Source organism: Nerophis ophidion, linkage group LG12, assembly GCF_033978795.1.
Source record: "Nerophis ophidion isolate RoL-2023_Sa linkage group LG12, RoL_Noph_v1.0, whole genome shotgun sequence".
Taxonomy (NCBI): Eukaryota; Metazoa; Chordata; class Actinopteri; order Syngnathiformes; family Syngnathidae; genus Nerophis; species Nerophis ophidion.
Window position 1 is genome coordinate 45,841,343 of NC_084622.1, and position 12,354 is coordinate 45,853,696.

At 40.6% G+C, this 12,354-nt stretch overlaps 1 protein-coding gene across 1 annotated transcript in view; it reads right to left on the reverse strand.

The window, feature by feature from the left end:
- The window catches only part of LOC133563492 (N-acetyl-beta-glucosaminyl-glycoprotein 4-beta-N-acetylgalactosaminyltransferase 1-like), a 460,693-nt gene that overhangs the window by 138,764 nt on the left and 309,575 nt on the right, over positions 1-12,354 (reverse strand). The window contains exons 5-6 of the mRNA XM_061917651.1: positions 11,992-12,082; positions 1,865-1,965 (exon numbers count right to left, since the gene is read on the reverse strand). Coding sequence (XP_061773635.1) covers positions 1,865-1,965; positions 11,992-12,082 — 192 coding nt within the window. The remainder of the gene's footprint in view (positions 1-1,864; positions 1,966-11,991; positions 12,083-12,354) is intronic.

Below are 12,354 nucleotides of genomic sequence, written 5' to 3' on the forward strand. Positions count from 1 at the left end.
GAACATTTTATATGTGGCGCTTTGACCCTCAACCTTCTTTCCTTTGTGAATTTATTCAGAAGATTTTACTCAGGAGACTTTATTGATGAAGATTGGCACATTGGCTGTCAATTGCAAAAAAACAACATTTGGTCTTTTTGGTGTTGGGTGAATGTGAAATCCATAAAGCATACTTGCCCACCTTCAGACATCCGATTTCGGGAGTTAAGGGGTGGGGCGGAGGTGTGGTTTGGGGGTGTGGTTGGGGCGGGGGGCGTGGTTAAGAGGGGAGGGGTGTATATTTACAGCCAATTCACCAACTCGAGTATTTCATATATATATATATATATATATATATATATATATATATATATATATATATATATATATATATATATATATATACAGTCATATATGTATGAAATACTTAACTTTCAGTGAATTCTAGCTGTATATATGTATTTTATTATATATATAAATAAAAGAAATAGTTGAATTTCAGACGGCACCTATCAAGTACACAGTAATAAAAACACAGTTCTACTAAATGTACTGTGCTTGCTTGTTACAAAAAAAACAACAACAACACTTACCTTTCACTATTTGAGTAACGTCACTTCTGAGTTACCAGAAGATGGCGCCAGAATGTGCTTTGCCCTGCCGTCTCTTGCTGTCAACTCTGTTCGTTTTTGTGTTGTTTGCATCTATATTCATCTCCGTCAGCTCACTGCTTGTGTATGACCGCCAAACACTGTTGGATCTTTGCCGCTTTCCCACTGATCTAATCAACTTCGACGTTGGTTTTTCAACGTCCCAGTCAGCTTTTTCACCTGGCCGGATTCCTGCCTTCCTTTCCCGCCTCGTGGCTCCTCTCCCCCGCCACCTGCGGGCTGTGTGTCGGGCCCCACCTGGATTAGCTGCGCCCCTGGACGTGATGTCCCCCGCCAGGTTCGGTCTTGTGAACGCAAGATCTTTGACAAACAAGACGTTTATCCTGGAGGATTTCTTCACTTCCCGCAGACTTGACTTCCTCTGTGTGACGGAAACATGGCTGAGAGCCGGTGAGTCCGCCCCTCTTAATGAACTTCTGCCTCCGGAGTGTTCCTACTTTAATTCTCCGCGGTCGTCCGGCCGAAAAGGAGGAGGATTAGCAGTCCTTTTTAAAAATGACTTTAAATGCCGTCAGATCTGCCTGCAATGCTCCTTTTCAAGCTTCGAACTGTGCATGTTTGAGCTGGGGGGAGGGGGGAGGGGCGTGGCCTCCAGCTCCTGCTGAATTTCGGGAGATTTTCGGGAGAAAATTTCTTCCGGGAGGTTTTCGGGAGAGGCGCTGAATTCAGGGAGTCTCCCGGAAAATCCGGGAGCGTTGGCAAGTATGATAAAGAAGAACAAGGTTAAACTCTTGGTGTCCTGTTTATTTTGTCTGCCCAATTACTGACAGAACAGACGATATTCCATTATGCATGTTTCATGTTCTACGAAACAGCAGATGCTTTAATTCCAGAATAAAGAAACCTCTAAGAGTCGTTTCCAGTATCTGCATTGTGTGTGCGTCATCGACATAATTCAGAGCCACCAGACAACCTCAGTCTGAATGTTATAACGCACCATCAAGTCTCCTTGTATAGCTACATGATGAACTCTGCTTGTGTGCGCCACTCCAGAGAGGCTTTCCTACAACTTGTAATTCCCGGCAAGTGTTTATGCACTTTGAAAAGTTTGAGGCCTCATGTGATCCGCTTCCTTTCTGCAGCAAAACATTGTCGCGAAGCAATAGCATATCAAAAACGACTTAGAAGATTCACGGAAAGCCTGCAAACTAGAATAAGTATTTCTATCTGTGTTTGAGACCTTGTATAGGTAATTGTGGCAGTTTATTCCTTACCTGTCCCACAAATACCAGCAGCCGGGCGTTGAGGGGGCTGTCATCAGGACTCAGCCAGAACTCTGAGTTATCATCAGATGATACTGAGAACTGGAAATCCCCTGTGAAGAAATGGATGGATAGACAGAAAACCGTGTTATATGATGATAAATAAAGTGGTTTAAGGTAGTGGTTCTCAAATAGGAATACGTGAGATTTTTTTTTAAATATTCTAAAAATAACAACAATTTAAAAATGTTAAATAAATATATTCATTGAATAATACTTCAACAAAATATGAATGTAAGTTCATAAAGTGTGAAAAGAAATGGAACAATGCAATATTCAGTGTTGACAGCTAGATTTTTTTCTGGAAATGTTCCATAAAGATTGATGTTAAAGATTTCTTTCTTTGTGAAGAAATGTTTAGAAATAAGTTGATGAATCCAGATGGATCTCTATTACAATCCCCAAAGAGGGCACTTTAACTTGATGATTACTTCTATGTGGAGAAATCTTTATTTTTCAACAAGTTTTTAGTTATTTTTAAATCTTTTTTTCCAAATAGTTGAAGAAAGACCACTACAAATGAGCAATATTTTGCACTGTCATACAATTAAAAAATTTGAAACTGATGACATTGTGCTGTATTTTACTTCTTTATCTCTTTTTTTCAAGCAAAAATGCTTTGCTGTGATTAGGGGGTACTTGAATTAAAAACATGTTCAAAGGGGGCACATCATTGAGGAAAGCCAGAGAACCACTGGTTTAAGGAATTCCACCAAACAATACTATCAAAATACAGAGTTGATTATTTGACAACACTGGAAAATTGAGTCCAGAAGAAATGCGACGAGGAGCATAGGAAAAATAGAAAAACACACAAAGCGCAGACCTCCACAAGGCCCTATCTCCAAATTGTAAGGAACCATTAAAATATTGAATCCAGATGGTAATCAAGATCACTCTGAGCATCTGAGCATTGTCTGCTTCAGTGCAGCTGGCGTACCACACTGCATAACAGTGTGGTACGCCAGCTGCACTGAAGCAGACAAACAGGCAATTCAGAGGGTCATAAAGTCTGCACAAAAAATCATCGGCTGCCCCCTGCCCTCCCTGAAGGGTTTACACAACTCCCGTTGCCTCAACAGAGCAAAAAACATTACCAAGGACAGCACACACCCTGGCTTCCACCTGTTCGACTTGCTACCATCAGGCAGGCGCTACAGGTGCATCAGAGCCAGAACAAACAGGCTCAGAGACAGCCTCTTTCCCAAAGCTGTCACCATGTTGAACTCTAACTTAAAATAATAATAATTTCCCCTATACAATATCATGCCCTAATACCCTACTGTGCAATACTACCCTTCAAAGGACAGCTGGCAGGTGACTGAATTGCCCCAGCTGTGGCTGATCCTCTAATCACCGGTCATTCTTATCAGTAGCGGTCGGGGCCATGAGAGGGTCGCACACACACGCCGGAGAGAGACACCCGAGAGAAAGACAAGCTGGAGAGACTGAAAAGTCGCAAAGCGGAGTGCTGTTGCTGTGTGTCAGCAAAATTAAAAGATGGTTAAACAAGACTTCCTGTGCTCCAGTGCGAGTCTGTCTGGGAGGGGAACGGTAAAAAAAAATTAAAAAACATATATGTATATATATATATATCAATCAATCAATCAATGTTTACTTATATAGCCCTAAATCACTAGTGTCTCAAAGGGCTGCACAAACCACTACGACATCCTCGGTAGGCCCACATAAGGGCAAGGAAAACTCACACCCAGTGGGACGTCGGTGACAATGATGACTATGAGAACCTTGGAGAGGAGGAAAGCAATGGATGTCGAGCGGGTCTAACATGATACTGTGAAAGTTCAATCCACAATGGATCCAACACAGTCGCGAGAGTCCAGTCCAAAGCGGATCCAACACAGCAGCGAGAGTCCCGTTCACAGCGGAGCCAGCAGGAAACCATCCCAAGCGGAGGCGGATCAGCAGCGCAGAGATGTCCCCAGCCGATACACAGGCAAGCAGTACATGGCCACCGGATCGGATCGGACCCCCTCCACAAGGGAGAGTGGGACATAGAAGAAAAAGAAAAGAAACGGCAGATCAACTGGTCTAAAAAGGGAGTCTATTTAAAGGCTAGAGTATACAAATGAGTTTTAAGGTGAGACTTAAATGCTTCTACTGAGGTGGCATCTCGAACTGTTACCGGGAGGGCATTCCAGAGTACTGGAGCCTGAACGGAAAACGCTCTATAGCCCGCAGACTTTTTTTGGGCTTTGGGAATCACTAACAAGCCGGAGTCATTTGAACGCAGATTTCTTGCCGGGACATATGGTACAATACAATCGGCAAGATAGGATGGAGCTAGACCGTGTAGTATTTTATACGTAAGTAGTAAAACCTTAAAGTCACATCTTAAGTGCACAGGAAGCCAGTGCAGGTCAGCCAGTACAGGTATATATGTATGTATATATGTATATAAAGGTATATACAGTACAGGTATATATGTATGTATATATGTATATAAAGGTATATACAGTATAGGTATATATGTATGTATATATGTATATAAAGGTATATACAGTATAGGTATATATGTATGTATATAAAGGTATATACAGTACAGGTATATATGTATGTATATATGTATATAAAGGTATATACAGTATAGGTATATATGTATGTATATATGTATATAAAGGTATATACAGTACAGGCGTAATGTGATCAAACTTTCTTGTTCTTGTCAAAAGTCTAGCAGCCGCATTTTGTACCAACTGTAATCTTTTAATGCTAGACATGGGGAGACCCGAAAATAATACGTTACAGTAGTCGAGACGAGACGTAACAAACGCATGGATAATGATCTCAGCGTCTTTAGTGGACAGAATGGAGCGAATTTTAGCGATATTACAGAGATGAAAGAAGGCCGTTTTAGTAACGCTTTTAATGTGTGCCTCAAAGGAGAGAGTTGGGTCGAAGATAATACCCAGATTCTTTACCGTGTCACCTTGTTTAATTGTTTGGTTGTCAAATGTTAGAGTTGTATTATTAAATAGAGGTCGGTGTCTAGCAGGACCGATAATCAGCATTTCCGTTTTTTTGGCGTTGAGTTGCAAAAAGTTAGCGGACATCCATTGTTTAATTTCATTAAGACACGCCTCCAGCTGACTACAATCCGGCGTGTTGGTCAGCTTTAGGGGCATGTAGAGTTGGGTGTCATCAGCATAACAGTGAAAGCTAACACCGTATTTGCGTATGATGTCACCTAGCGGCAGCATGTAGATGCTGAAGAGTGCAGGGCCAAGGACCGAACCCTGGGGAACTCCACACGTTACCTTAACGTAGTCCGAGGTCACATTGTTATGGGAGACACACTGCATCCTATCAGTAAGATAAGAGTTAAACCAAGACAGGGCTAAGTCTGACATACCAATTCGTGTTTTGATACGTTCTAATAAAATATTATGATCGACGGTATCGAAAGCAGCGCTAAGATCGAGGAACAGCAACATAGATGACGCATCAGAATCCATCGTTAGCAATAGATCATTAGTCATTTTTGCGAGGGCTGTCTCCGTGGAGTGATTTGCCCTGAAACCGGATTGAAAGGTTTCACATAGATTGTTAGACGGTAACATATATATCCATCCATCCATTTTCTACCGCTTATTCCCTTTGGGGTCACTGGTGCCTATCTCAGCTACAATCGGGCTTAAGGCGGGGTACACCCTAGACAAGTGGCCACCTCATCGCAGCATATACATATATACATATATATATATATATATATATATATACATACATATATATATATATATATATATATATACATACATACATACATATATATATATATATATATATATATATATACATACATATATATATATATATATATATATATATATATATATATATATATATATATATATATATACATACATACATACATACATATATATATATATATATATATATATATATATATATATATATATATATATATATATATATATACGTATACATATATATACATATATATATATATATATATATATATATATATATATATATATATATATATACGTATACATATATATACATATATATATATATATATATATATATATATATATATATATATATATATATATATATATATATATATATATGAATGTGTGTTTGTATGTATGTATATATAAATATACATATATATTTTTGGGGGCGCTCTCGGTGCCTGTTTGTCCGGCGGGAGTCGGCGCCTCAGGCTACTTCAGCCGGCGTGCGTGTCTGGGGCCCCTGGGTCCTATCGTCCAACCCTTCCGGATGGTCGACTTGGTTGGGGCCGTCTATCGTGGCAGCTCGGTGGACTGCAGGGTATTCTGCTGTGCTGCAAGGCGGCCAGCTGCTAGGGTGGTGACCTTGTGTGTCAGCGTGTCTGTGATTTTTTCTTTTTCTCTTCCCTCAGAGGGAGGAGCCTGGTGGATTGGGTTTGTGGGGGCCCGGTTGTTAGTGGGGCGGTCTTCCCGTCCGGCTGCGGGTAGTGGAGGCCACCATTGGTACTTTAACTTTAAACTACATACACACTGAGGTTCAGCCTTGTAACGTAATGTAGGAGAATTTACCTGGCTCAATATATTCCGCAGATTTAATACACTTCAGGTATGGATACGGATGATCTTGATATCAATAATGTATTCAGGAAATTTTATGTGTCCCATCTTGTTCGACTCATGAGCTTGATCATTTTTTTGCCAATTTGGACATACCTTTGGTTGCGGGAGAGTCAGAGAGACAAATTAATGCTGCGGAATTAAATGTTGCAGCGTTATCACTACATAACCAAAATCCCCGGTACCAGATGGCTATCCTGCAGAATTTTCCCAAAAATGTTGGCATAACCTATCCCCTCTATTATTGGACATCTACATCAAATCATTTGAATCTAGCCTCCTCCCGCAAACGCTGAGCCAAGCTTCAATTGAATTCCTCTTGAAAAAAGGGAAGGAAACTTTGTCGTGCACTTCGAATCATCCTAATAGTCCGTTAAATGGGGACTTACAATTATTATTATCCAAACTGCTGGCTATACGTCTGGATACTATTCTCCCTTCTATTATTAATGCGGATCAAACCGGGTTCATTTGGAATACAAACTCCTTTTCTAATCTTCTACATCTTTTCAATATATCGAATAATGTTCCTGCACATCACACAAAATAGCCACTGCACACTTTTTTCTTAAAAATTGCCAAGCAAGGTTTCACATACTTGGGTGTGCAGTCACACGCACACACACACACACACACACACACACACACACGCACACACACACACACACACACACACACACACACGTTTGCAGAGCTTTATAAAGGCAACTTTCCACTGTTGTCCAGAATTTAGAGAGATTTTGACCGTCATTACTTAATTTATCTACAGTGGCTTGTGTCAACTTGTCACGCCTGTAAATCTGGTTTTATGTTTGATCATGTTTTGTTTTGTTTTGTTTTCTGGACTATTGTTCTGTTTTTTCACTTCCTGGTTTGTTTTTGTTACCATAGCTACTTATTAGTTTCCACCTGTTTCCCCTAGTCACGCCCCGATCATCAGCCTCTCACACCTGTTTCTAGTTACCACGGCCACTATTTATGTCACTTGCTTTCTGTTTATCGTTCTGGGATTTTTGCATTCTGCCTCATGCCTGCATTTCTCGTACAAACCTTCACGCCTTGCCACGCTGCTAAACCTTTGGACCACGCCACGTAAGATCTGTGTATTTTTTCGCCCAAGTGCAAGTTTTTGGTTTATTGAGTATCTTTGTTAGCATCATTAGTTTATTTATAGATAGCCATGCCATTGTGCTGTTTTTGTTAAAGTTTCAGTAAAGATTATTAGCCGCCACCGAGCGCGTTCTTTGTTTTGCCTTTTTGTATTTTAGTAATGAATAAAATGTACTTACATTCATGCCTGACTCGTCCCACATCATCCTTGCATCGAGGAGGCACAGACAACCACAGTTCCGGCATAACACAACTCTGTTAAAATTACGTATTTCTGCGATTTTACCGTTCTCTCTACTGTATAGCAATTAATCTCCCTCAGTCCTTCTCTCGTAAATTAAATTCAGATTTTGGACTTCATTTGGAATAAAAAACTCACCGATTATGTAAACAATATTTACAGAGAACCACATTTTCGGGAGGATTAGCACTACCAAACTTAGGTTTTACCCCTGGGCCAGCAACATTAGAATTCTTAAACATTAGCTACAATATGAAGCTTTTGATCCCCCTTAATTATGGCCGGTTATGGAGGCAAACTTAACTAAACCAGTATCTCTTAGGGCTCTGCTTCACTCTCCCATCCACTCCTCTACTTCTACTTTAACAAAACATCTGACCATAAAAATGTAATTCAGAATTTATGTTCAGTTCAAGCAGTATTTTGGTTTACAGACTACTTCTCATCTTGAACCCATCACTGCTAATCAAGCTTTCTTTCACTCCCTTTTTTGTCGATAGTGCCTTTTTAAAATGGTGAAGTCTGGGGATCAACAACATTCAAAGATTTACACATTGACAACACATTTGTCTCTTTCCAGCAGATTTGTGAGAAATGTTCACTCTCTAATCAACACTCTTTTAAACATCTGCAGATCCGAAATTTGGTTTGTAAGAGTTTTTCCAGGTTTCCAAACTTAGTGACTGCCACACTTTTAGATACTTTTTAGATAACCACTTTCAACTTTAAAAGGATCAATTACACGTATTTACAGTCAAATGTTTTATCCACGTCCTGAGTCTCTGAATTTAATTAAGTCACTTTGGGAGGGTGACATAGGAGTGACCCAAACTGAGGAGAGCTGGACAGGGATTTAAAGTAGAGTTCATAAGTTTTCTATTTGTGCTATTCACAGCATTATTCAATTCAAGCGAATACATCTTAGCTATTATACCAATGTCCGTTTGGCTAAGATGTATGGCGGAATTTCGGTAATATGTGATCAGTGTCAATCGTCTCCAGCTAACCTAATACTGCAGACTCCGCCCCCCTCTACATCAACAGCAAGGAGGTGGAGAGAGTCAGCTCCTTCAGGTTCCTCGGCACCCTCATATCTGCTGACCTGTCCTGGACCCAAAATACAACTGTGGTCATCCGGAAGGCCCAGCGGAGACTACACTTCCTGAGGAAGAACAGACTGCAGAGGCAGCTGATGGTGACCTTCAATCGCTCAGCTGTCGAGAGCCTGCTGCCGTACTGCACAACAGTGTGGTACGCCAGCTGCACTGAAGCAGACAAACAGGCGATTCAGAGGGTAATAAAGTCTGCACAAAAAAATCATCGGCTGCCCCCTGCCCTCGCTGAAGGATTTATATAACTCACACTGCCTCAAGAAAGCAAAAACCATCACCAAAGACAGCACACACCCTGGCTACCACCTGTTCCACCTGCTACCATCAGGCAGGCGCTACAGGTGCATCAGAGCCAGAACAAACCAGCTCAGAGACAGCTTTTTTCCCCAGAGATGTCACCATGTTGAACTCTAACTTATAATAATAATAATTCACCTGTGTACAATATCCTGCCCTAATACCCTACTGTGCAATACTAGCCTTCCAGTGCAATACATCCGACACTGACTGTTATTTATTACTTCTGTACTCTTGTCTTGTTCTGTATATTGTGCAGTATTTTGTATTTCTATAGTGTTTTGTATATTGTACAGGATTGCTTGTTATTTTTATTGGATAGTAGTTTGTTTATTTCAATTGTTAGTTTTTTCTTTATTACCTCGTGTTATTTATTTCACCCCATATTTGTTCTCACAACCGCACCTTAAATTGGAGTCTTTAATCTCGTCATATGCAAATATAATGAAAATAAAGTCTATTCTATTCTAATACATATGTTTTGGCTCCGTCCATCCCTGTGCAGTTATTCTACTGAAATGTATAATATTTGTCTTTGGTAATTGGCCAAAAGATTGAACTGAATCCTCAAAGGTGACTATTTGGGGTAGCACCTCAGTCATCTACCATTAGCAAATTTAAATAATAATCTTGTAGCATTCACTACTTTGTTGGCTAGAAGACTCTTTGTATTAAATTGAAAGGCAACAGAGCCTTCTTGCCACACCTGCTGGATTAAATATGTTGTGTATTTTCTCAAACTGGAGAGAATTAGGCTGACATTAAACACTTGTTCTGTGAAGTTTCAGGAAGTATGGGGTGCTTTCTTAAAATATGGAAAAGAGACTCATTTAAAATTTAAGCCCAATTAAAAAGTAATTCAAAGGTAGGTAATTGATGAGCCCTTTGTCTGTTTTTGTGCATTGCTGCACCTTGTTGGGGACATTCAGAAGTGCAGTTGTCTTTGGCTCCATGTCAATATTTGCTTGTACTTATCCAATAAACATTTTTTTTGTTTGTTTAAAAGAAAAAAAGAAATGATCTGGCTCACCACTGAAATCTGTCAAAGTAATAAAAAAGATTAAAAATTAGTATATAGATTGCATTTTTCAATGTAGGTAAAATAGTGAGCAGACAAATATAGTTTTTGGGAATAAAATATGACTATTATCTGCTGACAGTTTTGGCTAAAAGGCAGGGCAGCTGTGGCTACAGATGTAGCTTACCACCACCAAGTGTGAATGAGTGATGAGTCCCACTTCTCTGTGAGCGCTTTGAGTGTTTAGAAAAGCGCGATATAAATATAAGTTATTGAAACTTCGGCCTCTGTGGAAGCTGTTGGAGCTTTCTGGTATGACATGTCCAAAAACAGCTGGGAAACTTTCAAATTAAATATGGCTGGTTCGGGGAACTTTATTTTGAAAGTTTCCTGGCCCGGCCAGCTGTTTTTGGACACATCCCAGGTGTCATCTGAAACTGTCAGCAGGTAAAAGTGATCTCTTACTTAAAAAAAAAAAGAAGTGTCTGCGGCCAAAAAATATTTAATCTTCACCAGAGGTGTCCAAACTACAGCCCGCCAGCGACCAATTTTTCTACCCCTTTTTACTCTTGGTGTCTCCTATACGTTCAGGCAAATCATATTGTCAAAAGATGCATTTAGATGACCCAAAGTTCATGACCATAGGTGAGGATGGGAACGTAGATCGACCGGTAAATTGAGAGCTTTGCCTTCCGGCTCAGCTCCTTCTTCACCACAACGGATCGGTACAACGTCCGCATTACTGAAGACGCCGCACCGATCTGCCTGTCGATCTCACCATCCACTCTTCCCTCACTCGTGAACAAGACTCCTAGGTACTTGAACTCCTCCACTTGGGGCAGGGTCTCCTCCCCAACCCAAGTGGAGGAGTTCAAGTTCATTAACATATAAACAGCCTCCTCTCCAGCACACCCGAATAAACCCCACCGGGAAGGCTGAGGAGTGTGATCCCACCATAGTTGGAACACACCCCCCGGTCCCCCCTCTCAAAGATGGGGGGGAATTTGTAGCATATTCAACTGAATATGGCTTGAAAGGGATTTGCAAATCATTGTATTCTGTTTATATTTACATCTAACACATTTTCCCAACTCATATGGAAATGGGGTTTGTATTTTAGAGTTAGGGTTTTTGCTTCAATGGTTACATATGATCTTATTAGATTGTGCATGCACAGACTTAGCGTTGTAGCAGTCATTAGCTACTTGCACTGGCTCTGTTAAAAAACAAAGTGGTCACCAACAGTAGAGAGCAAGCATGCAATGTGGTGGGAATGGCGGGATCTCTGTAGGATCTGATTGGGTTGACATCTCACACCTGCATTGTTTGTTCACTCTAAACCTCTCTGGGCACGCTTACGATTGTTAAAACACTTCAAAGATGGATATGTTTCAAAATGGATGATAATGTAATTAATGTCTTCATGTTTTTACATTTGTCTCCCAGGGTGTTAAGGCTTCTCTGTTGCCATAGTAACACCAGAAGTACGTGGGTTTTAGGATACTGGAGAGGGATGAGCCTATGAGATGTCGGCCACTGAGCCCTAATAACACATGGATTGACTTCAGGACTGATCTCCAAGCACTTGGAAGAGCTGTTAAGATGGGCTATATTAATTTGAAGGCCACTCACTCGAAGGCCTGGAGCGACAGAAAAGAGACTCGGTAATTAAATGACCTGCTTACCGTCTCTGTAAGGGTGAAGGAATCCAAAGATTCTCAGGCCATAATTCTTCCACTTCGGGGCAACGGCCAGCTTCTTCACTGTCGTTCTGGTCTGTGTCAGAAAGCATAAAATGCGGAAAATTATTAAAAATAATGTGAGTGAACCCATGTCCAGTCAGTAGGAACAAGTGTGTGACTTCTACAACCTCTTTAAAACAATTAAGGAATCCCCAGATTGGCAGATGTTGCTTAAGTTTGTGAAGACAAAAACAGATGACAGACATGACACAAAACTATCCATCCATCCATTTTTCTACCGCTTGTCCCTTGTGCAGTCCCGGGGGGGGGCTGGAGCCTATTTCAGCTGCATTTGGGCGGAAGGCG